The sequence below is a fragment of the Elephantulus edwardii genome, unplaced genomic scaffold, assembly GCF_000299155.1.
Source record: "Elephantulus edwardii isolate Elephantulus edwardi_28Jun2011 unplaced genomic scaffold, EleEdw1.0 scaffold00306, whole genome shotgun sequence".
Classification (NCBI taxonomy): Eukaryota; Metazoa; Chordata; class Mammalia; order Macroscelidea; family Macroscelididae; genus Elephantulus; species Elephantulus edwardii.
In genome coordinates this window covers 1,518,977-1,541,173 of record NW_006400056.1, presented here as the reverse complement: position 1 = coordinate 1,541,173, position 22,197 = coordinate 1,518,977, and the positions used below count along the sequence as shown (strand labels likewise).

The window sequence follows — 22,197 nt, the reverse complement described above, 5'->3', positions numbered from 1 at the left end:
GCCAATCGCACTGTCTCTGACACTCCCATCCCTATTACCCCAGTCACTGACTCAATCCACCTCATAGAGGGCCTTCCTCTCCTGCGCTGTCCCTCCACCCTCCCAAGCATGATGTCCTTCTCCAAGGACCGGTCTCTCCTTACAACATGTCCAAAGTATGTTAGACGGAGCCTCAGAATCCTTGCCTCCAAGGAGCCACCCGGTTTAACCCTTTCCAGGACGAATCTGTTTGTTTTCCTAGCAGTCCATGGTATTCTCAATACTCTTCTCCAGCACCACAGCTCAAAGGCATCAATTCTCCTTCTATCCTCCTTGGTCATTGTCCAACTCTCTGATGCATAACAAGTGATTGCGAAGACCAGCCTAAGAAATACTATAGTTCTGGTGGCCTCGTGGTAAGAAGCTGTGCCACAATCCCAAGGGCATGTGGTTTGAATCCACCAGCTACTCTGCTGGAGTAGGATCTCCTCCTATGCAACTTTCTGCCTCTGAAAACTGGCTGGAGGGTCAGTTGGTGGGTTGGTTCTGGCTTGACAGTATACAGCAACCACCACCACCACAACATACTTATATTTAAGGAAACTTCCGTGGCTTAGTGGTAAAGAGTTGCACTGGCAGCCCAAGGCATGCCGTTCAAATCTACCAGCTTCTCCACAGGAGGTAGACAGTCTCCTCTTCTGAAAACTTGCTGAGGGTCTGGTATAAGTCAGTTTTGAATAGACACAGACTGAGATTGTTAACAGCTTCAGTTCACTTGGCTCTATAGTCAACACTCTTGGTACCAGCAGCTAGGAAATTAAAAGATGAATTGTATTAGGAAAGTTGGCTGTCAGAGACCACTCCATAGTACTGAAGAGCAACGATATCAGTCTGGAGACCCAGGTGCGCCTGATCCAGGCCATGGTCTTTGCAGTTACTTGCTATGTGTCAGAAAGCTGGACAGTGTCTAGGGAGGATAGAAGGAGAATTGATGCCTTTGAGCTGTGGTGCTGGAGAAGAGCATTGACTATACCATGGACTGCTAGAACAAACAGGTTCATCCTAGAGAGGGTGAGACCAGGCTGCTTCTTGGAGGCAAAGATTCTGAAGCTTCATCTGACACACTTTGGACATGTTGCAAGGAGGGACCAGTCCTTGGATAGGGATGTCATGCTTGGGAGGGTGGAGGGACAGTACAGGAAGGAAGACCCTCTATGAGATTGATTGATTGATTCAGTGACTGGGGTGATGGGAGTAGGTGTGTCAGAGACAATACAATTGGCACAGGATAGAGCAGGGTTTAGGGCTATTGTACATAGGGTCGCTGTGAGTCACAGATGACTCAATGGAACGCAACAACAACATCATCTTTATTGCCTATTATTCTGTAACTAAAATAGACAACACTATTAAGGATTCAGTGTGGCCTGATATGGAAGCGGTCTGCAGTGGATGACACCTTTTTTAGCTTATGCAGTTACTGCATTGGGCGACACCAAACGCAGTGATGCTGCTGGTTGGAACAGAGGGTGGGGTGGAAAAAAAGCCAAGATTCAAGTCCTGAGCAGCTGGCAACATCCAGGTGAGGAAGGCTCAGTGGTCAGCTGAAGAGCTGGGGCTTTATTCTGAGGAGGGACTGACCAGCTTTGAGCAAAGGAAAGTGACTTCTGTGGATTGGAGGGGCAAGAGGGGGCAGAGGGAGCCCCTGTGACAGTCCATCAGTCCCTGCGCTCAGGGAGTTTCTGTTTGGAAGATCTCTGCTCGCTGAGATTGACAGGGGCCAGCGTGATGAGGCCGGCTGGTATTTGGGGCCTGTAGCACTGACAGCCCCCAGAGACTGAGTTCAGCTGAGGCCACAGGACTGCTGCCTGGCCTGGGAGCCGACAGTCCCACATTCCCAGCCGTAACCCCTCCCCCAACACCGTGACATTTCCTGACTGCCTGGTGGATGTGGGTCCTGTCCAGTCAGAACTGATTCATAGCTGACCCTCCAGAGAGTTTTCAAAAACTATTCATAGCACAGATGGAGACTGTCCAGCTTTCTCCCTTGGAACAGCTGGTGGAATCAAACTTCCTGCCTTTGGGTTGGGTAGCCCCGCTCCTTACCCACCAGGACATCAGAGTCAGTCTAACAGTACTTCCCCCAGCAGTTCCCCCTAGAGTACAGATCATTTGGAGTAGTGACAGCTTACTTCTCCTTTAAAATTTTATTTTTAGGTTAAGGGAAAAAAAAGAGTTGGGGGAAAGCCTTTTTAGAATATTCTTTTGGTGCAGAATTGATAGTTTATGAATGTCAGGATGGGTGGAGGATGGGTTCTGAGTGCGTGAGCAATCTTCCCCTCCCCCTGCCCACTCCCCTCCTATCTTCCCACCCTGTTCCCCCACCCATCGCCATCCCCCTCACCCTTCCATACTCCGACCCTAGCTCCCTCACCCACCAGCCCCCCACTTCCCCCCTTCATTCTCCCACTCTTTGTCCTCCACCCACCCCCTCCTCCCACCTTACAATCACTGTCCAGGTAGGCTTTTCCTAGGAGTCCCCTGACTGGCTGGCCCCCCATCATAGGAGCCAAGGCAGAGCATCCTAAAGGTGTCATCCAGGCTTTCCCCTCCTCCCAGACACTCTTTTCAGGGAATGGCTGTACCAAGCGTTCAGGGTAGGGTTAACAAATTTAATTTCAAAACAACTTCTTGATGACGCAAGTAATCCATATTCAGCAAAGAAAAGTTATGTAACCCTGGGAGAAAGCCGCTATTGCTTCTCTCGCAGCAGCCTCAGGCGAGCACCCCCACCCACCCACCCACTAGAGGAGGGTGCCTTACAGCCTTCTTGCTGCTGCTTAGGAGAGGCAATGGGAGCGAGAGTTTAGGGGCCACTTTTTCAGGGCTGCACCCCAACTTAGTGCACACAGGATGAACCCAGGCCTGCAGCTGAAGAACAAGAAGCAGCAACTCTATCACCATCTGGGAAATGACATTCCAGGCTGAGGGCACAGGACGGCCAGAGGCCCTGGGGCAGGACGCAGCTTAAATGCAAGCAGCAGAGAGCAGGCCAATGTGCTGAGCTGAGGAGGGGTGGGAAAAGGGGAGCTTGGGGGTGTGGTCCAGAGGGAAGGGTTTAGGATTTCCATGCCTTTGGGTTGTGGTGTTGGAGAACAGTGCTGAGCATTCCCTGGACTGCCAAAAGAACAAAGAGCTATGTCTCTTAGAGAGGGCAGCCAGAGGCAAAGATGGTGAAGCTTTGTCTCACTCACATACTTTGGGCATATTGTTAGGAGGGGCTATTCCCTAGAAAAGGACACCATGCTTGAGAAAGTGGAGGGTCAGCGAAAGAGAGGAAGACCTGCAATGAGATGGAACTGACACAGTGGCTGAAGCAATGGGATCGAGTATATCGGAGATGATGAGGGTGACACTGGACAGAACAGGGTTCAGAGCTATTGTCCGGAGTCACTGTGATCTGTACTGAATGTGGAAGGCATTAAAGGGCTTAAGAAGGAAGGGTCCTACTCTGCATTTTTAAGGAGCACACTGCTCTGTGTCTGCCGCGTTCAGTAGCAGCGCTGGGGCGGGAGTGGACCCACAGAACAGGTAGGGCCAGACAGGCTGTCTGAGGGAAGAGATGGGTGTCTTTTGGGGTCAGAATTAGTTGAGCTCAGATGCTTTTGAGGTAGGCGTGATTTACCCTAAATTCCACTTTGTGATATTAAAAACAGTTATACCTTGAACAGAGTCGATCCCCAGAGCTGCAGCACCTGTGCAGGAGGCATTCTGCACGCACCCATTGTATAGTTGCTTAAGGTTTCACTCAGTTCAGCTGTCCTGCTGAAGACCACTCCCTCAGGGGTTTATCCCAGGGCACCCCCAGCCTGACCCCTCTCTGGATTTGGGACCTGGCGCCCCTGAAATGCCCATTAGGAAGCCAACCCCAGCTAAGAGTTCTGTCGGACCTCAAAGGTGTTGAAAAAGTGCCAAAGCAGACAGATCTGGTGTTGGTTATTTCCTGCTCAATACTGGCTCGGCTTTTGTGCAAATACCACTCAGGTACATTGTCAGTGGTTAAACTTAGGCCTGGACAAGAAACCAATATGAAAAAAATCCCAATGCCCCATTCTGAGGGTTCCCCTGGGTTTCTGGAAGGGCAGCCGATGCCCAGATCAGGTATCTAGGGAGCTGGGAGAGGTGGGCTTGGGGCTCGGGGCTGGCGACCTAGTTAGTCCCCCGGCGTGACTGCAGTGGGCTAATCTTGAGCAGCTCATCCTATGCTGATCTTTCCTTTCCTCACCTGTGAGAAGGAACCACCAGCAAGCCTTGGGGATCACAGCGCCTCCCCAGCTTCGTCAGTCTGGAGGAACGTGGCATGCCATCCTCTATGCTTGCTGCCCTATCACTTTAATGTGTGTGTACCGATTTCCTGAACGGCCCCACCACATCCTGCAGTCTCACCCAGGCTGCAGACTCCTTACGTCTCAGTTGGTACAGGTGGAGCGTGTCACTAGGGGTGAGTGTGCCCTCCTGGGAGCTGTACTGTGGGCGGTGTGTGCTTCCTGTGACATCCCTGGGTCACTCTCTCTGCACCTGTGACCTCAAAGGCACTTACTCCAGGGCTACTTTTCTCTACAATTGTCCCGCATTATCCACATGGAATTGGTCATGGGACCACCCCCTCTGCCCCCTCATACAGAAAACTGAGTTCACGCAAGTTCCTTGTATAAAGTGATGTTGTGTTTGCACATGACCTGCTGCTCTAAGCTGCTCTGGGTGACTTCCATCGTCTTACATTAATTCAGTGTAATGCTTACAAGATCATGCAAATGCTGTGTCAGTACACTTGTCCACTTAGTCTGGGAGGGGTTGCTTTGACCACTTCCATTTTTATTTTCCTCCGATTACTTTTGATGGATGGCTGATTGGATCCATGGATGTAGAACCAGTGGATACAGAGGACCGACTGGATTTTACACGGGCTGTTAACCAAAAGATTGGTGACTCGAATTTACCTGCTTCTCCATCTGAGAAAGACGAGCCTGTTCGCTTCTGTAAAGATGGACAGCCTTGGAAACCCTGTGGGCAATTCTGCTCCTTCCTGCGGGGTCACAAAGAGTCAAAATTGACTCAACAGCAGTGGGTTTTCCTCTGGTTCCTCTCTGATTAGCTCTGGGCTGCGGAAGCCCTTGTCTTTCAGCCTTCATTTGCCCATGTGTATTATGGACCAGTGAGAGGATATGTGCTTGGGAAGGAGGGAACGCTTCAGCCTGGGGCAGGTCCTAGCTTGGAGTCCGAGCAGCTGCTGGGGTCATAGCAGAGCCCTTCCATGGGGCCTCAGAGGAGAGCATGCTGGGGACTGCCATGCTGTAGGTGGGTTGAGTTGGACAAGTGGCCTCTCAGGGTCTGGTGTCAACTCCTCTGGCCTCCCTGGCTTTGAACAGCCAGCCAGGGGTCAGCTCCAATGACCTAGGGGTGTCTCCTGACCCTGTTGCCTTCTTGGCCAGACCTAGTAATTTTGCAGCCCTGCCTGCCACCTCATGCCTCTTGCTCAGCTTTTGTTGGATTCTGTGGGCTGTGGAGCCAATTCTGACTTACGGTGACAGTGTAAGACAGAGTGCAAGTGCCCCATAGTGCTTCTCAGACTGAAGTCTTCACAGGAGCTGGTCACCAGGTCTTTTCTTCCACAGAGCAGCTGATAGGTTCAAGCCACCAGCCTTTCCCTTGGCAGTCAAATGCTGAATTATGGCATTGCAAGCTCCTTTGCACCTTTAAATGTCAGCTCCCCAGGGAAGCTTCATGATACCAGCCTAGATCAGGCTTCAGTGAGGGCTGGGCTGGACCCTGTCACGCTCAACCTCTTGTAAGGCAGGAACAAGCTGTGAAGGGTCAGGTTCTGGGTCAGGATCCTGAGAAGGTTCTGATATGCTGCTCTTCCCTTTCAGCTTCAGCCAGAACAGCTGGACTGCGGAGCTGCCCACCTGCAACACCCCCTGTCGATCCTGCAGCCCCTCAAGGCCACACCTGTGTTCCGCGCACCTGGCCTCACCTCTGTTGCCGTGGCCAATGTCAACAGTTACACCGTGGTCTTCCTGGGGACGGTCAGCGGGCGTCTCCTCAAGGTAAGTGTGGGGGTTCCAGGGGTAGGGGGCAAGGAGGACCCAGCTCAGGCAGTCTGTGTACACAGACTCTCTAGGCCTGTCATCATCCTGTCCTTCTGTCTGTCTGGCCAGCACTTGACCATTTAAGCATTTCTGAGCTATGTTTTCTGTACTGCCCATGGCATTGCACAGAGCGAGGTCCCAGGCCTTTCTCTAGTTTCTCTAGTTCTGGGGTTTGAGGTCAGTTGGATCTGAGTTTAAGCCCCTGACCTCTGCTACTCGCTGGCTGTGTGACTGTGAGAAATGCACTGTCTTGCTCTGTGCCTCAGTTTCCCCATTTGTTAATGGTCATAAGCTTCTCAAGACTGTTGTGGGGCTTCAGCAGGGGAAGTGGAGGCTTTCATCCTGATGTTCACTCCAACCCTGCCAGGTTGTCCTCTAAAGACCCCCACCAAGGTGTCTCGTTTTCCTGAAGTATCCTGAGATTTCCAGAGCCAGGGAGAGATTTGTGGAGTGCAGTATCCCCAGTGTCAGGCCGGTCATCTCCCCACTCCTGCTGGGGAGAGCCAGCTGCCTGGCACGGCTCTACAGGGCACGAGGCCCCAGCCTGATGACTCAGATCCGCTAAGCCAGTTCCCTCTGCTGCTTGGCAGATGCCATGGATGGGCAGCAGGTGGGAGTCAGAGTCCGAGTCCCAGAGTCCCGTGTAGGGGCATTACCAGGCTTGGCGGCAGCAGGTGGGTACAGGGTGGGCCTGCCCAAGCCTTGAACTCCTGTCCAAGGTCCTCGGATGTGGAAAGAGGCGCCAATGCCATTAGCCTTTCTGGTCTTAGATCCCTGCTGTGTGGCCGGAGGTGACCACTTCTCTCTGCTGAGCCTCTATTTCCTGCTGTGGTCAATCTACAAGGATGACTTGTCTGCCTGGAAATGCAGGCACTGGGGACCCACCCTGGGTTCCTAGGAGTCTCCCCAGCCCTGCCTTGTGTCTCAGGGGCACCTCACACTCTTTGAAGAAGCCATAGTCACTGGTCCCATTTTATAGATGAGGAAATCAAGGGTCTGGGAGGGAGATAAGAGCCCCAGAGTCACTCAACAGGAGCTGGCATTGAGGTCAGGGCCAGCTGACCCAGGCTTACCCAGAATTCACCAGGGACGTCTCCCAGCCTGTGCTGCATGGTGCTGTTCCCTACAACTCTCCTCTCTTGGGGTGTCAGGACAACGTCCAGTCCAGGCCTTGCACTCAGCATTGAGGAAAAAGGTGGAAATAGATTGAGGATTTGATGGATGCCCAGGAGGCGGGGGGCTGCAGCAGCCTGAACTCAGTCAGGTGTCCCAGCACAGGGACTTCCACGAGAGCCACTTGGGGTAGACATCTTGGGCTCAGAAGCAGCCTTTGTGGTTCAACGTGGTGGCAGAGGGCATCATAAGGCTTTTCTGGAGGAGGCCTTGGGCGGATCCGTGCTCAGAAGCAGGACCAGCCTTATTTGCACACTGGCAGAGGGAGAGGGGAAAGGGAAGGGTCCCACATGGCAAAGGCTGGAGCTGGGGGAGCTGGGTTGGCATCAGGGGGAGAACAGGCCTCAGGGATGAAAAAGAATCATGTGACCGGGGCCTGGAACACCAGAAGAGACTTACTCCATACTCAGGAAGGAGCCTCCGAGGATTTGGTGGGCTATGTGACAGGATATCCCAGGAAGGGTGACTGGACTGGCCTGGGGACTTTCCAGCACATTTGTGTCATGTTGAATTCCCACCTAAGCCTGGCTGGTCTTGACCAGTTGGTGTGTTGCACATCAGGGAGCCCACCCAAAAAGGGAACTTGACGAGGCTTTGATTGGCGTGGACAGTCCCAGAAGACATGCAGAGAGGCCATCAGACCCATAGACGCTCCCAGGCCCCAGCTGACCTTGGTCTTCTTCCCTGGACCTTGGCTAACAGGCCCCACATCCCAACCTCAGGCTGGGACTTAGGGTTTAGACAGACTTGAGTTCTAATCCTGATGCTGTTTTCTTCACTGTGCAACCCTTGCCACATTCCTCAGCCTCTCTGGGCCTCATTTTCTCATCTGTGGAATAGAAGCAATGAGAATTATAATGTGGATGAGCTGCTAACCTCATGAGGGCTTTGCTTGTGTCTTCTTATTTAATCCCCAGCATGACTCTGCAGGGAATGAGCCCCTGTTAGCGACATTTACTCAGGAAAGGGGCTCAGAGAGGGGAAGTGACTTGCACAGTGCCACACAACTTGTAGATGCCCAAGCAGAATTCGAACCTAAGTCTCTGCTCTTAGCTGTGTTGCCCAGCACCTGTGCAGAAGATAAGAGTTCCTGGGGAGAGCACAGTGGAAGCAAAAGTATAGAGACTGCACCCCCTGACCCCTCCTACCCATCATGGTTTCTCCAGTCATGAGAGGCTGAAAGGGCCAGGGACGCTCGGGGGCCATGCACAGGCCGTGTCCTCCCCCTGCTCCTGGTACCCTCTGTGGCTGTGGCCCTCTCACAGACACCCCTCCACTGCAGATCAACCTGAATGAGAGCATGCATGTGGTGAGCCGGCGGGTGGTGACAGTAGCCTACGGCGAGCCTGTGCACCACATCATGCAGTTTGACCCTGCAGACCCTGGCTACCTCTATTTGATGACGTCCCACCAGGTAAGGCCATAGCCCAGCCTAGGTACTGTGCCTGTGCACATGCTGCCACTTGCCAGGACCACCCTTCCTCCCAGGCCCCTTTTGTGTAACTCTGACAAACCCCTCACCTCCCTCCCAGATTAGCCATCACCTCCAGGGAAGTCTTCCCTGTCCCCCACCACACCCCACCCCACCCCCCGCCTATCATAGTGCTGTGCTAGTTTCCCTGAGCTGGCTCTGGCCTTGCCCCCAGATGGCCCGGGTAAAGGTAGCAGCGTGTGAAGTGCACTCCACCTGCAAGGACTGCGTGGGCACGGCAGACGCCTACTGCGGCTGGTGTGCGCTGGAGACTCGGTGAGGTCTCCCTAGGGGTGTGCAGGGGGCCTGCGGGCGGCAGGGGGAGGCGCCCTGGTCCTGACCCTCCAGGCCACCCCAGGTGCACGCTGCAGCAGGACTGCACCAACTCCAGCCTGCAGCACTTCTGGACCAGTGCCAGCGAGGGCACCGGCCGCTGCCCCACCATGACCGTGCTGCCCGCTGAGATCGATGTGCACCAGGAGTACCCGGTGAGTCTCGGGGACCAGCACCAGCGTCAGACGGCCTCCCTTTACAGGTGCCCACATGGCAGGGCTTCCAAGACCCAGCAAGCCTAGAACAGTGAACACCCAGCCTGCAGAACCCCAGAGGCCTGGGTACAGATAACATTAGTGAAATAAGTGCTTTATTAACACCCGGCACATGCCTGGCATCCGACTGTTAGACGTCACTAAGTTGATACTTTCAGTGTCCCAATTATTAAGATGAGGAAGCTGAGGCACTGAGCAGTGCCTCTTTCTGTCCTCAGCAGAGGGTTAGGGCTATGCAGGGGCCACGAAATCCCAGGTCTCTGTCTGATTTCCCATAAAGGGATGAATCTTTGACTTGGGTCAGTGGCTTCTTACTCCTGCTGCCTCTGCCTAGGACAGCTAGAAGTACCCCCTGACCTGTAGCAGGCATTAGAGATAGAGAGGGGATTTGCAAGCACATTTCTAGACTCCAGGGATAAGCCAGTGAACAGACACTGGAGGAGCTGACATGCTTGTAGAGCAGAGGGAGTGAGGGAGCTGGAGCTTCAATAGTAATGAGGACATGGAGACAGAGTGGAGAACAGGGAGAAGAGAGGGGACAGGGCAGGGGAGAGCCGTGGCTGAACGAAGCTACAGAAGGAGGCCCAGGTGAGCATCTTGGCAAGAGTTCCACACCTTGGGAAGTGTTAGTGCAAAGGCCCTGGGGTAGCAGTGGGCTCAGAGTGTCTGGGGAGAATGTTAGATGTGTCTGACAACCGGGGGCCAGATCCCTATCAGCTTTTAGGCTGTTGTAAGGGACAAGCTCTGTTTTGTAGATGGGGAAGTTGAAATCCAGAGGTCACATACAAGGTGTGACCCTCTTACCTAGAGTCCTAGCCTGGGACAGGGAAGACTTGAGCGGGGCTGGCCCCTGCAGGCTGCTCAGGCCTGAGGAGGTGGGGCTCTGCGAGGCTAGTGGCCCTGTCTGCTTCCTGTCGCCCCCAGGGCATGATCCTGCAGCTCTCGGGCAGCCTGCCCAGTCTCAGTGGCATGGACATGGCCTGTGACTATGGGAATGACATCCAGACGGTGGCCCGGGTGCCGGGGCCTGCCTTCAGCCAGCAGATTGCTTACTGCAACCTCCTCCCAAAGGACCAGTTTCCACCCTTCCCACCAAACCAAGGTGAGCTCCGTCACCCGGCCCTGTCAGCACAACCTCAGCAGGCTCCTAGATGTGAGCCCCTACCTTGGCGTGACAAGGGTCTCAGGCATGGGCCGTGAGAGTCCCCCACTCACCCTATGTCACCCTGGCTCTTCCTGATCCCTCCAGACCACATCAACGTGGAGATGTCTGTGCAGGTCAATGGCCGGAACATCGTCAGGGCCAACTTCACCATTTACGACTGCAGCCGCATCGGACAAGTGTACCCCCACACGGCGTGAGTGCTAGGCTGGCTTAGGGAGTGTGAGTGCGGGAGGCTGTGGGAGAAAATTCACGGGGACCTAGAAGCATTTCAGCCTCCCAGTCCTTCACTCACTAGCTCCTGCATCATTTATGCAACAAAACTCTCACAAACCACACCCTGGCCTTTAGGGACACCCAATCTATGGGGCAGAGAGAAGCACCTTAGCTATTGTTAGGTGCTGTGGAGTCAACTCTGTGCGTATGTAACAGAGCCACAAAGCCGACTGGGAGAAGCAGATTGCCAGGCCTGGCTTTCTAAACACCACTCGGTGGATTCAAACAGCCAACCGTTAGGCTAATAGTTGAGTGCTTAACTATTTGTGCCACCTGAGACTCCTGAAGGCTCCAGCCACCTTTTTCCTTTTCACACACCTCTTGTGACACTGAGCTCATTACGTAACGAAGCCTCAAGCCCTCTGAGGCTTCTTTGAGGATGAAACACCCACTCACCTACCCCATTCTGTCCTGTGATCTGCTTCCTGCGGGGCCCATGGAGGTAAAGAATGGAAAAGCCACATCTGAGGGGCCCCTTATCTTCCTTCCAGCTGCACAAGCTGCCTGTCGACACAGTGGCCCTGTTTCTGGTGCACTCAGCAGCATGCCTGCGTGTCCAACCAGTCCTTGTGCGCGGCCTCCCCGAAGCTCACAGTAAGTCAGGCACAAGCAGCAGCCTCTCTCCCCTGTGGCATCACCTGCTGTGGTTTTTGCATTGAATATGTTGAGAACTGTGTTTATGTTGTTCGATTCCTTGTCGCCCTCCTTGGTGGTAGGTATAGTGTTCATCAGCTGCTGCAGCACGCTAGCTAGCCTGTGCCCTGTGATCAGACACCCTGGCCACACCTCCCTGATTCATTGCGTTTCCACATCACCACACTGTCCACCTTCATAGCCTGTGTATTGTAAAGATTCCTGACCACCCCTGCCATCCATTTTTTGAGGTGGCACTTTGGGGTCAGGATACAGACTTAATTCCACACCATTAACGGTTTTCCAGATGGCTTGGACCATTTTCAGCTCCCACCTGCAGTAGCAATATGCATTTCCACACATCTCTGTCAAGACTTTCAAACAGTCCTTTGGCATTTTTATAATCCTGAAGGGCCAGAGTGATGCAAATGGTTTTCAACCAATTGCAAAGTTATAGTTTGTGGTTCAAATCCATCCAGTGACTTCTCTGCTGCTGTGAAGGATTACAACTAACAAAACCATAAATAGTGGTTCTGCTTTGTAACAGATGGGGATACCCTACGTCTGAGTTGACTTGATGGGAAGTCCCAGACTTGGGTCTTGAACCCATGACCCTCCTGAGAGCCCAGTTCTCACCTCTTCCAGCAGAAAGGCCCCTGACTTAGTTTTCCTGTGGAGGGAAGAGCCCAAGTTTGTTGGGTGGGATGCCATGGTCCTACCTGTTGGGAGGGGTTGCTGACCACAGTCCCACTTGCCCGTGTCAGTCCCCCAGTCTGTGTGTGTCTCCTGTGCTGGCTAGGAGGGTGCTGGGTTTAATCCATTAAACTAGGGGGTAGAGGATAAGAGACAACTGGAGAAACCACATACCTCGCTGGTGTCTGGAATAAACTCACTTGCTGTGTGGCCTCTCTGCCCAGAGAAGCTCGAAGATCACCCAGCCTGGTATCAGGGGTGATTAGACAGGACTTGGACTGGGATGGTAATACCCAATGAAGTGGAGAGTCTGGGCTGGCCTCTAGCACCGCTTATCCCCCCCAGGCCTGGCTGCTGGGCCGTGTCTTGTGTCCGAGCAATGAGGGGCACTAGCTGACAGCACATCTCTGTAGGAAAGGATGTCCTGGAGGGCACAACTGAGTGGCCAACATGTCCCAGCTGCCCTGCCTTCCAGGGAGGGTGCTTGGCACCCCCTAGAGTCGAGCACTGTGGGCATGAGGCACAATAAACCTGGGGTCCTGGAAGTCCTATCTACCACAGCAGGTGCTTGTGGCCAGTCTGTTGGAAAAGGAGGGCTCCACACTGGATGCCCAGAACGGCTGTGAGGATTCCTTCACAGGGACGTGCTTGCCTCAGAGGCAAAAGGCTGTGATGGCAGTTCCCAGGAGACGGGCCCCAAGAGGCTCCTGGTTCCCACAGTCCAGGCTGTCTCCTTCAGCTCCAACACAGGGCTGTGTGTGCAGCAGGGCCTGGGTGACCGATGTCCTGGTGCTCTAACTCAGGAATACTGGAGAAGAGGATGCAGCAGGCATTGAGTGCCTGCTGTATGCCCGAGTATGCCCTAGAGCAGGATAAGGAGGCACCCCAGGAGCCTCGGGTGTCTGTTGTGGCAATGTGACTTGGCACAAACTCTCTGTGTCCCTGTATTCCACACTGAAATGCCACTGTGACCCCCAGCTCTGGGGGTCCCTTGCTGCCTGGGTGAATTAGAGGGAGTCTGTCTGGGGAGGGACCTGCTAAGCTGGATCCTTACAGACTGCTAACCCCTCCAGCCTTGTTTGCCCCCTTCTGACTCCAATCTGACCTCGTCCTGTGTCTCTCAAGTCCCCCAGTCCCATCTGAGCAGCTCCCAGGCCAGTAGCCCTGTGGTTGGGAGGTGTCTTAGATGATTGCTGTAATCTCCCCGGAGAGGATGCAGCCCCTCCCCAGGACTGCGGGAAGCCCTGAACTCATACTCAATCTGGCATTTAGTTTACGTGCCAGCTAACTGCCCAGGTGCCATGCCGCTTGGATGGGTCTCTGTGGGTCATCAGGAGGGGTTTGGGTGGAAGATACTGGAAGGACAGCCCTGGCTTTGAGGGGAGGGAGGGCAAGTAGGACGGGGTGGGAGTAAGGAGGTGAAGGTCTCTGGCAGGTGGGATGGCTGTCTTATGGAAGCCTGGAGTGGAACCTCTGGGAGCCAGTGGAGGGAAAGGCTTGAATTTGGGATTAGCTTAGGGGTGATTGTGGAGGTAAAGAAAATGGGGCCGGGTTCACTGGAATCAGAGTCCCTGGCTGAATATGCTCTGCTGGTCAGATACCGCAGGGGGCTGTGAGGACAATTTCAGCCTTGCTTTCCCATGTGGACCATGCCAGAGCTGATGGATAGCTCTGTGAACCAGTGACTTAGGTCAGGTCTTGGGTTTACTATGCACCCACTGCCCCAGCAGTTCTACTCAGCGTGCCCCCCAGCCCGGCTCTCCCACAGTGTCAGCCATGTCCAGACACAGCAATGGGGTCCTGAACTAAGCTTTGGCAAAGGGGAATCCACTCCGCCTGTCTTTGAAGCTTTGACGGCTAGAGTAGGAGGTGAAGCGTATCACTTCAGGCACAGCTGGATCCAGATGTACCAGTTGTCAGAGGGTCTCTCAGTCCTTTGGGGAGCTCTATTCTTTGGGTGAGTTCTGATGCTTGGCAGCCTAGGAGACAAGAACTTCTCTTCCTTGCTGTTTCCCTCAGAGTCTCATCTTGTTGGCTCAGCTTGGGTCACATCCCCTCCCTGAATCAATACTAGACAAGCCAAGGCGCCTATCCATCCTTGGGACTAGGAGGTCGGGTCAGGTCAGTCTACTCAAACCATACGCTAAGCCAGACTTTGGTGGCAGCTCGAAGCAGGCAGCAGCAAACCACCTCGCCTGTGGCACTGCTGGACCTAGCAGACCTGAAGGATGTGCCGTACTCACCCTCCATGCCACTCTGTAGAATGGATACGAGCATTGTTGCCCCCATAGTGATAAGCATTCAAAAAAAGAATGAGACTCTTTAGGGAGTATCCCGTACTATTCCATCTGAGGATTCCATCAGGGCTTCTTGGGGCCCTGGGGGAGCTCCCTTTGCCCTTACTATTGGCCATATACTCAAGTTTGGGGGAGGAGCTGGAAGGACAGAGATGCTGGGCCCCCAGCCAGCTGCAGAGCAGACCTAGCAGCAGCTATGAAACCTGATCAAAAACATGTGGCTTCCACTCCCTGAAATTCAGAGGCTTTGCACATGAGAGGGTACAGGATGGCAGCGTGAGAGTTGCAGGGGACCTGGGACCCATCCTGTCCAGCAGTCCTGCCTCAGAAAATTCAATCATGGAGGTACGAGGACCAGAGAGGGACAGTGACTGGTTCCTGCTCACACAGCAAGCTGGTTCCTACCTCCAGCCTCTCCCAGGCCAGCTCAGGTGTGTCCCCTGAGCCTGTTGGTGTCTGTCTGCAGCTCAGACACCTGAAGCCTGCACCAGACACTCTGTCCAGGAAACTCTGGCCTCGCAGTTAACGGAAGCATCCGGAGAACTCGGGCTTTCACCTGCTGTCCATCCCGCCTGGGGCAGCTGGCTCTGCGTCTCTGTCTCTCGTTTTCCTCTTCTAGAAATGGGTGTAACAATCATGTTGTAGGTTGTATGGAAGACGATTTAGTGAATTAATGCAGTGCAAAGGGCCCAGAACTGTGCACAGCCCCTGCTGAGTGTGCTTTGAGCGGACTGTTGCCGCTCTTGTTACTATTGGCTTTGACATCCTGTTGAAGCGAAAAGCCTCTGTTGGTTTTATACTGAGATCCTGCCCTCAGGAGCCCAGATCAGCACTCAGAGGCGAACACTCCAGCAAGGGCCCAACAATCTCTGGCCAGCAGCGTCTGGCTTTGGTGGGTGGCCTCGGGTGGACAAACGTGGCTCATTGGTTGCTTCCAGGCCTGTTTCCATCCAACCATCCTCGGGTAGGAGGAGGGCGGAGCAGGAGGCCCCTGGGCTGGAAGATCCCCCCTGCCTCTGTCACCGATCCCCTGTCTTGCTTGCTTGGAGCCCCAACAGATTAGCGCTGGGGAATGAGGAGTAGGAATTAGCTCCCCACAGATTCCAGGTCTGAAGGATCCTGGACAATCAAGGCTGCAGACTTCCTAGTTCAGAGGGGCCACTAAGGTGGATGTGGTGGGCACAGCCCTGACGCTCTTCCTGGGCAGGCCTCAGTTTCCCCCAGTACTTGGAGACAGTAGATTTCCAACAGGCCTTGGGCTCTGGAAGTGGAGCTGGATGTCCCCATAGTATCTGGTGCACAGGGACTGATTCACTGACCATGTAACTGGACAAGCAGGGGTTCAAAGTCCAACACTGTCCACACTGGCTGTGAACTAGGGTAGCTCATTTTAATTCTTTGACCTTCACTTTCTTTTCCTTTTTTTTTTAAATAGTCCCCTTTCCCCAGAGCAGAGAGAGTGAGGAGCACCTGCTGGCCAGAGCCTGGGCCTTTCCTCCAGAGCCTGGGACCTGACACTTCCTCCCAGAGCTGGTGGCAGAGATGGGTGATCACCAAAGGGTCTGGTGAATGCAGGGCCCTGTTAGCATCCTCCTGGCCTCCCTGCCCTCACAGCCCTGCCCCAGAGACTGTCCAGAGCCCGAGTTTCTTATCTTCTGTGTCACGTCTCACGTGTTAGCCTGGAAACCAGCAGCAACGCTGGCAGTGGCCTGTGTGCGGAGTCGGGCTGCCTGGTCTTTTCTTAGAGGCCCGGGGAGCACCAGCCGGCTCTTCAAGGGGCTCCTCATTTGCAGAGTGGGGTCAAGGCCACCTCCTGCTCTCAGGGGATGCATTAGGCACAGGGCCCTTTGTGTGGCTGCTGCCATGAATCTGTTTAGTGTTTACTCACTTCACAGCCTGGCTGGAGCCTGGCAGGTGTGAGCTCCTTGGGGAGTTGGCACTGCAGGAGATGGGCTGGGTGGTGGAGTACCCCCGGCCTGTCCTCTGAAATGCCTCCCCTCGTGCTTCCTCTTCCTTCTGCCTGCAGATCCCTCAAGACTGTCCTCAGATCCTGCCCTCGTCCCTGGCACCTGTGCCCACAGGTGGCTCCCAGAACATCCTGGTATCTCTGGCCAATGCCTCCATTTTCCTGGTAAGTGTAGGCCAGGCTGGGGTCGGGCAGAGGGCGAGCCTCAGGGCTCACCCCTAAATGGGATCCTCCAGGCAGAGCAGGACTCCTAGCACCAGGCCCCAGGGAGTGGGGTTCAGAGCAGCTCTTGTCTTTTGTTGAACCCTGACCTAACCCTAGGCTGAGCTGTGTGACCTTGGGCCCCCTGCCCTCCTGGGCTCCACTTCGTCAGTTTGTGGTTGTCACTCCTTCCCTAGAGAGAGTACCCTGTTGCCACCCTGCTCCCCTTGGGAGGGTGAGCCCCAGACTGGGGTAGGCAAGAACTCCAGGCACACAGCATGAGGCTGGATGCCCATTCTGGTCCTGAACCCCTAATCCAGTGCTCATCACTGAAATCAGCACCTCCTGTGGGCTGGGGGAGGGACACAGCCCCTTTCTGGGCCCCTCCTGGAGGCCTGTCCTGGGTGGGAGGTGTTGACGAATCCTGGCAGCGTGCCAGCCACCCCCTCCCCAGCTCCTGGGGACTTACCATCTGTCGCTTAGCTTCCACAGAGCTGACACACGTGGTGGCCACGTGCAAGGTATCTCAACATGTCAGGATCCTGGGGCTGGGCTGCAGCTAATGCAGGGGGCTCTGCTTTTAGCACGTCCCGCAGGGGTTAAGGTGGGACCTCTCAGGAGGGGCGTAGGTTAGTGGGGAGGCCAGGTCTGCTCCCCCAACCCCCAGGGCTCCAGGAGCCTCTGTGTGTGGGCCAGAGCCCAGCTGATCTGTCTAGCTGTGTAGCTCTAGGGGCCAGTCCCAGGGATCAGGTACCACAGCTGCTTGTCAGGGCAATCCCTGCCCTTCTGCCTTCCAGACCTGCTCTGAGAACACCCAGCGCAGAGGAGCCCAGGGAGCAGGGGGGGGCGACATGCAGCAGCCCCCTACCTGGGCTCTGTAGCTGAGCCTACACGCTGAGGCCTTCAGGTTGGGCTGACACACTATCCTGAGATGGCCAGTGAGGACACCTGGTTGATGGGGGTCAGAATGAATGTTCAAACCAGTCAACAGTCAAGCTTCCTGTGTTAGTTTTGCAGGAATCCCAGAATATTAAGGTAGAAGGGGGTGCAGGATGGAGACGGACCTTCCTTTTTCTCAGGGTGTCACATCGGCCAGTGACAGAGACATAAGCAGATAGTCCTGCCACGCTGTTGGCTAGGCGCGTGGCCTCATCAGCACAAAACCTTTGCCTGTTGTTGTTAGTTGTTGTTGATTGCCTTCAAGTCGACTCATAGCAACCCTATGAACAAATGGCCTGAAGCCCCTCTACAACTATTAACATTTACAAAGTTCATAGAGTTTCCAGAGGCATGTTATTTAGAAGTGGATGCCACTCCTGCTTCCAAACCTGTCATATATTGTTGTTATGTGCCATTGAGTCACCTGCGATGTATAGTGACCCTGTGTATACAGCTCTGAACCCTTTACTAATGCTCCTAAGAGGTCTAGATCGGACCAAGGGCAAGATACAACTAGAAAATTGGGTTCTGTGAATTGTGGTAACAAACATCCTCGAGTGCCTCCTGCATACTGATAACAGTCAGCACACACTAAGAAGCTACTGCATGCAATTCAGGAACCTTGGTGAGACAGTGGTCAAGGCACCTAACTGCTAACTGAAAGGTCAGTGGTTCACACCCACCGGGCACTCACTCCTCAGGAGACCTGTAGGTTTGCTATGAGTCAGAATTGACTTGGTGGTGGGTCAGGGTGCAGCCCACTAGAGAACCTTGATCTTCATTGCCCCCAGGCACCTTGCAGGGTGGGGGAATCTTATTCCCAGTGTCCACGGTCTGGTAACAGAGGTCAGAGAGGAGGAGTGACTTCTGCAAGTTCACACAGCTGGAAAGCAGCAGAGATGGGATTTTAACCCAGTGGCGTATGATACAGAGCATGAACTCTTCCAACTGCCATCTGCTGCCTCAGGAAGGCTGGGCGGGGGCGCGACCAGCCTTCCCCCAGTGAGTGGGGAGATGTGGGATAAAGCTGGGGCTTTCGAGCATTAGGAGCTGCGTAGAGAACTCTCAGCACCTGGCTATGGTTACTCATTGTTGAGTAAATGAATGATGTCAAATGGGGGGAGCCCCTGCATCGGAAGGCAGCTTTGGATGTGGGATAGTTGAGCTGGGTGTTTAATTTTTCTGGGTGGTGAAAATAGCAGAGGAATGGACTTAGGAATAGACTCACAGGCTGGAGAGTGTGTGGTGGTAAAGGGGGTCCCCACTGGGCCAGGATGCCTAGGTGAAAATGCTGAGGTTCAGGAAGCAAGTAGAGTCTCACTGGATGAACTGTGAATACCAGTCGTCTTAACAAGCTGGGACTTGATGAGCTGGGTCAAAGGCCTCTGGTTTGGCTCTCAGAGAATATTGGACAGGCTCTTAGGGGTCTGGAGACCACAGGGCAGAGTTTAGGGGGTTCACATACTCCTTGTCCCGTCCATATGTTGGAAATAGAAGCCAAGGAAGGGCATGCTGAAGGAAGGCACAGTCCTAGCAGAGGTCTGGAGCTAGGACCAAGCCCCCCTTGTGAGGCAGCTGCCCATGATGTGTTGAGGGCCTTGCCCTCCCCAGCCTCCCTGTTCCTCACTTCTCTCAGGGAACAGCCCTCGAGTGCAGCTTTGGATCAGAAGATATCTTTGAGGCCGTGTGGGTGAATGAATCAACTGTACGCTGTAACCAAGTAGTAGTAAGTAGTGTGGCTCCAGTGGAGGGCAGGGGGTGGCTTGCACCGTTTCAGATGCTGTCTCCCTTCTTCCCTGCCACACCCCTCTCTTCTGTCAACTTCATCCCCAACAGCCCTGACCTCTCCTTCCTCCACCAGAACCCCTCCCTCAGAAGAGAGGTTCAGGTACCCCCTACCCTGACTCAGATCTTTCTGGGGTTTTTTGGCAGCTGCACACCACCCAGAAGAGCCAGGTGTTTCCACTCAGTCTTCAGCTAAAGGGACGGCCAGCCCGGTTCCTGGACAGCTTGGATCCCATGAAAGGTGGGATCCCCCATCCACCCCACACAGCTCCTCACCAGCAGTCCAGGGCACGGGGCGGGGCGGGGGGCTCAGCCAGTGTGGATGGGGCACAGGCACCACCAGAATGCACCCACCCTTCAGTCACGCAGCACTTAGAGAGCGGAAGATGATGGATCCAGGCTTACGGGAGGATGCCTGTGCAGCGCTGGCTGGTTGCTTGCATTCTCTGAGCCTCCTCATGCCTTTCTGCAGTGAAGGCTTTGTCAGGATTTGACGCATTCAAAACCTTGAGAACAATGCCTGAGGAAGCAACACCCTGATAATGTGGTGGTTCTCACTGTTGCCATTTCCTGTTTTTAATCAACTCCCAGGGACCCGTCTATTCATGCCTGATTTCTGATGGCCTAGTCAGTAGGGATTTGTGCTGCTAATCCCAAAGTGGGCACTTTTCTCCCATGCAAGTTTTAGCCTCAGATAACTCCCTGGAGGTTCAGTCAAGTTCTAATTTGATGTCAGTGAGGGGTGTTTTATTTCTCTAGTGGACATGAGGGTTCCTAAACCCCAACAGGTGCCCCCATGCCCACTTGGCTCTCTCCTGACCATAAGGTTTTGAGAAGCCAGGAGGCCTCAGAGGAAAGTCCCAGAGTGACCCCACAGGGTTTGCACTGCACCGGGGCATGAATCTTGTTCTGCCCCGACTGGTGAATGACCTTAGACAAGTCACTCTTCCTTCTGAGCCTCAGTCTCTTATCTGCAAAACGGGGTTATCTCCCCCTCACTCCCTCCTGATAGTCACAGGGAGGAGGGTGGTACTGAGTAAGGTGGACCACAGTGAGGGCTTGGGGAGTTTAGAGAATGGGCTGAAATCCCCAACCTCCAGGAGGGATCCTGATCCCCAGGACTAGGGTCTGCCTCTGTGTGGGCCACATGGTGAGAGGAAGTTGGGGTGTGGAGGAGATCGTGGAAACGGCACCCCGAGGACGAGGCTGACCCACTCCCTCTGTCTTCCTAGTGGAGGTCTATAACTGTGCCATGGGCAGCCCCGACTGTTCCCAGTGCTTAGGCCGTGAGGACCTGGGCCAGCTCTGCGTGTGGAACAACGGCTGTCGCCTGCGGGGTGCCCTGCAGCCCCTCCCTGGCTCGTGCCCTGCCCCTGAGATCCACTCGGTAAGCCTGCCCTGACGTTTGCCCCTGCACCTCATGCTTTTGACCCCCAGGTGCACCTCCATCACCCTCCTGGGCTCGCAGACACCTGGCGGGGGACCCCCCCACAGGCACCCTTCCAGCACCTCCTGAGTACCTGGCTCACAGCGGGTGTTGGACGTCACCACCAGCACAACAGTGTCCCACTCCTGTGGAGCGAGCGAATGAAGGTGTGTGAGCGGCAGGCAGACAAAGAACAAGAAAAGGAAATAGATAGTATAGAGATAGAAAGTTTGAAGTGCCATGGAAGGAATCCTGGTGGCACAGTGGTTAAACTCTCAGCGACAAACTTAAAGGTTGGCAGTTCAAGCCCACCAGCCGCTCTGCAGGAGGAAGATTGGCAGTCTGCTTCTGTCAAGATGACAGCCTGGCACACATATGGGGCAGAGCCACTCTGTCCTGTCAGGCCGCTAGGAATTAGAATAGACACAGCGATTGTTGTTGTTGTTAGGTGCTGTCGAGTGGAGTACAACTCCTAGTGACCCATGAACAACAGATCTGAACGCCGTCCTATCCTGTGCCATCCTCACAATCTGCAGCACACTTGAGCCCATTGCAGCAGTCACTGTGTCATTCTATCTGGCTGAGGGTCTTCTCTTTCACCAACCCTCCACATGCCCAGTGCACGTGAGATGACGTTTAATCATCTTGCCTCCAAGGAGCACTCAGGCTGCACTTCCTCAAAGACATATCTGTTTGTTCATTTGGCAGTCCATGGGATATTCAGTTCTCTTCTCCAGCACCATGGCTCAAAGCATCAATAATTCTTGTCATCCTTACTCACTGTCCAGCTTTTCAGCAGCATAGCAATGATTGAAAAGACCACAGCCTGAACAAGGCTCACCTTAGTTTATAAACTGAATCGTTACTTATTAGTAATATGGAGAAGTCCCTGACTGAAGATTTTCCTCAAATACAATATATCTCCTCATTTCCTGACTTCTGGTACTGATGAGGTACCATCAATACCAAGGGTATTGATTATTAGGTTGTTTTTTTTTTAAAAAAAAAAAGAGTTTCAGTGCTGTGGGTAAGAATGGGCAGGGATGCTGGGACTGCAGACAGACAGTGGGGAAGCCAGACTGAGTGTCACTAACTTTTTTTTTTAAGTGATGTTAGGGAACCTTGGTGACAACGTGATAATCAAGGCCACCTGGGACTTTCCTAAAGTGCTAAAGAGCAAGGATGTCAGTTTAAAGACTGAGGTGAACTTGACACTAGCCGTAGTATTTTCAGTTGCTTCCAATGCAGCTGAAAGTTAGACAGTGAATAAGAATGACAGAAGAATCTTGGAGAAAGGCATCCTGCTGGTAAGGACAGAATGTCAGCAGAAGAGGAGGTCTTTTAGGAGATGGATTGGCACAGTGACAGCAGTGGACTTGAGCATGATGGGAGATCATGAGGATGGCACAGATGAGGACAAATTTCAGATCTGTTGTTCACAGGGTCACTGAGTTGTGATCGACTCCACAGCACCTAACAACTAAAAACCCCAAGTTTTA

General features: G+C 53.9%; 1 protein-coding gene across 1 annotated transcript in view; it reads left to right on the top strand.

Annotated features, from left to right (window-relative positions):
* The window catches only part of PLXND1 (plexin D1), a gene marked incomplete at its 5' end in the record, with an annotated part of 59,887 nt that overhangs the window by 19,341 nt on the left and 18,349 nt on the right, over positions 1–22,197 (top strand). Inside the window, 11 exons of the mRNA XM_006901051.1 lie at positions 5,910–6,086; positions 8,584–8,715; positions 8,948–9,048; positions 9,131–9,260; positions 10,245–10,422; positions 10,570–10,678; positions 11,250–11,352; positions 16,408–16,512; positions 19,124–19,213; positions 19,420–19,513; positions 20,505–20,659. Of these exons, the coding sequence (XP_006901113.1) occupies positions 5,910–6,086; positions 8,584–8,715; positions 8,948–9,048; positions 9,131–9,260; positions 10,245–10,422; positions 10,570–10,678; positions 11,250–11,352; positions 16,408–16,512; positions 19,124–19,213; positions 19,420–19,513; positions 20,505–20,659 (1,374 nt within the window). The remainder of the gene's footprint in view (positions 1–5,909; positions 6,087–8,583; positions 8,716–8,947; positions 9,049–9,130; positions 9,261–10,244; positions 10,423–10,569; positions 10,679–11,249; positions 11,353–16,407; positions 16,513–19,123; positions 19,214–19,419; positions 19,514–20,504; positions 20,660–22,197) is intronic.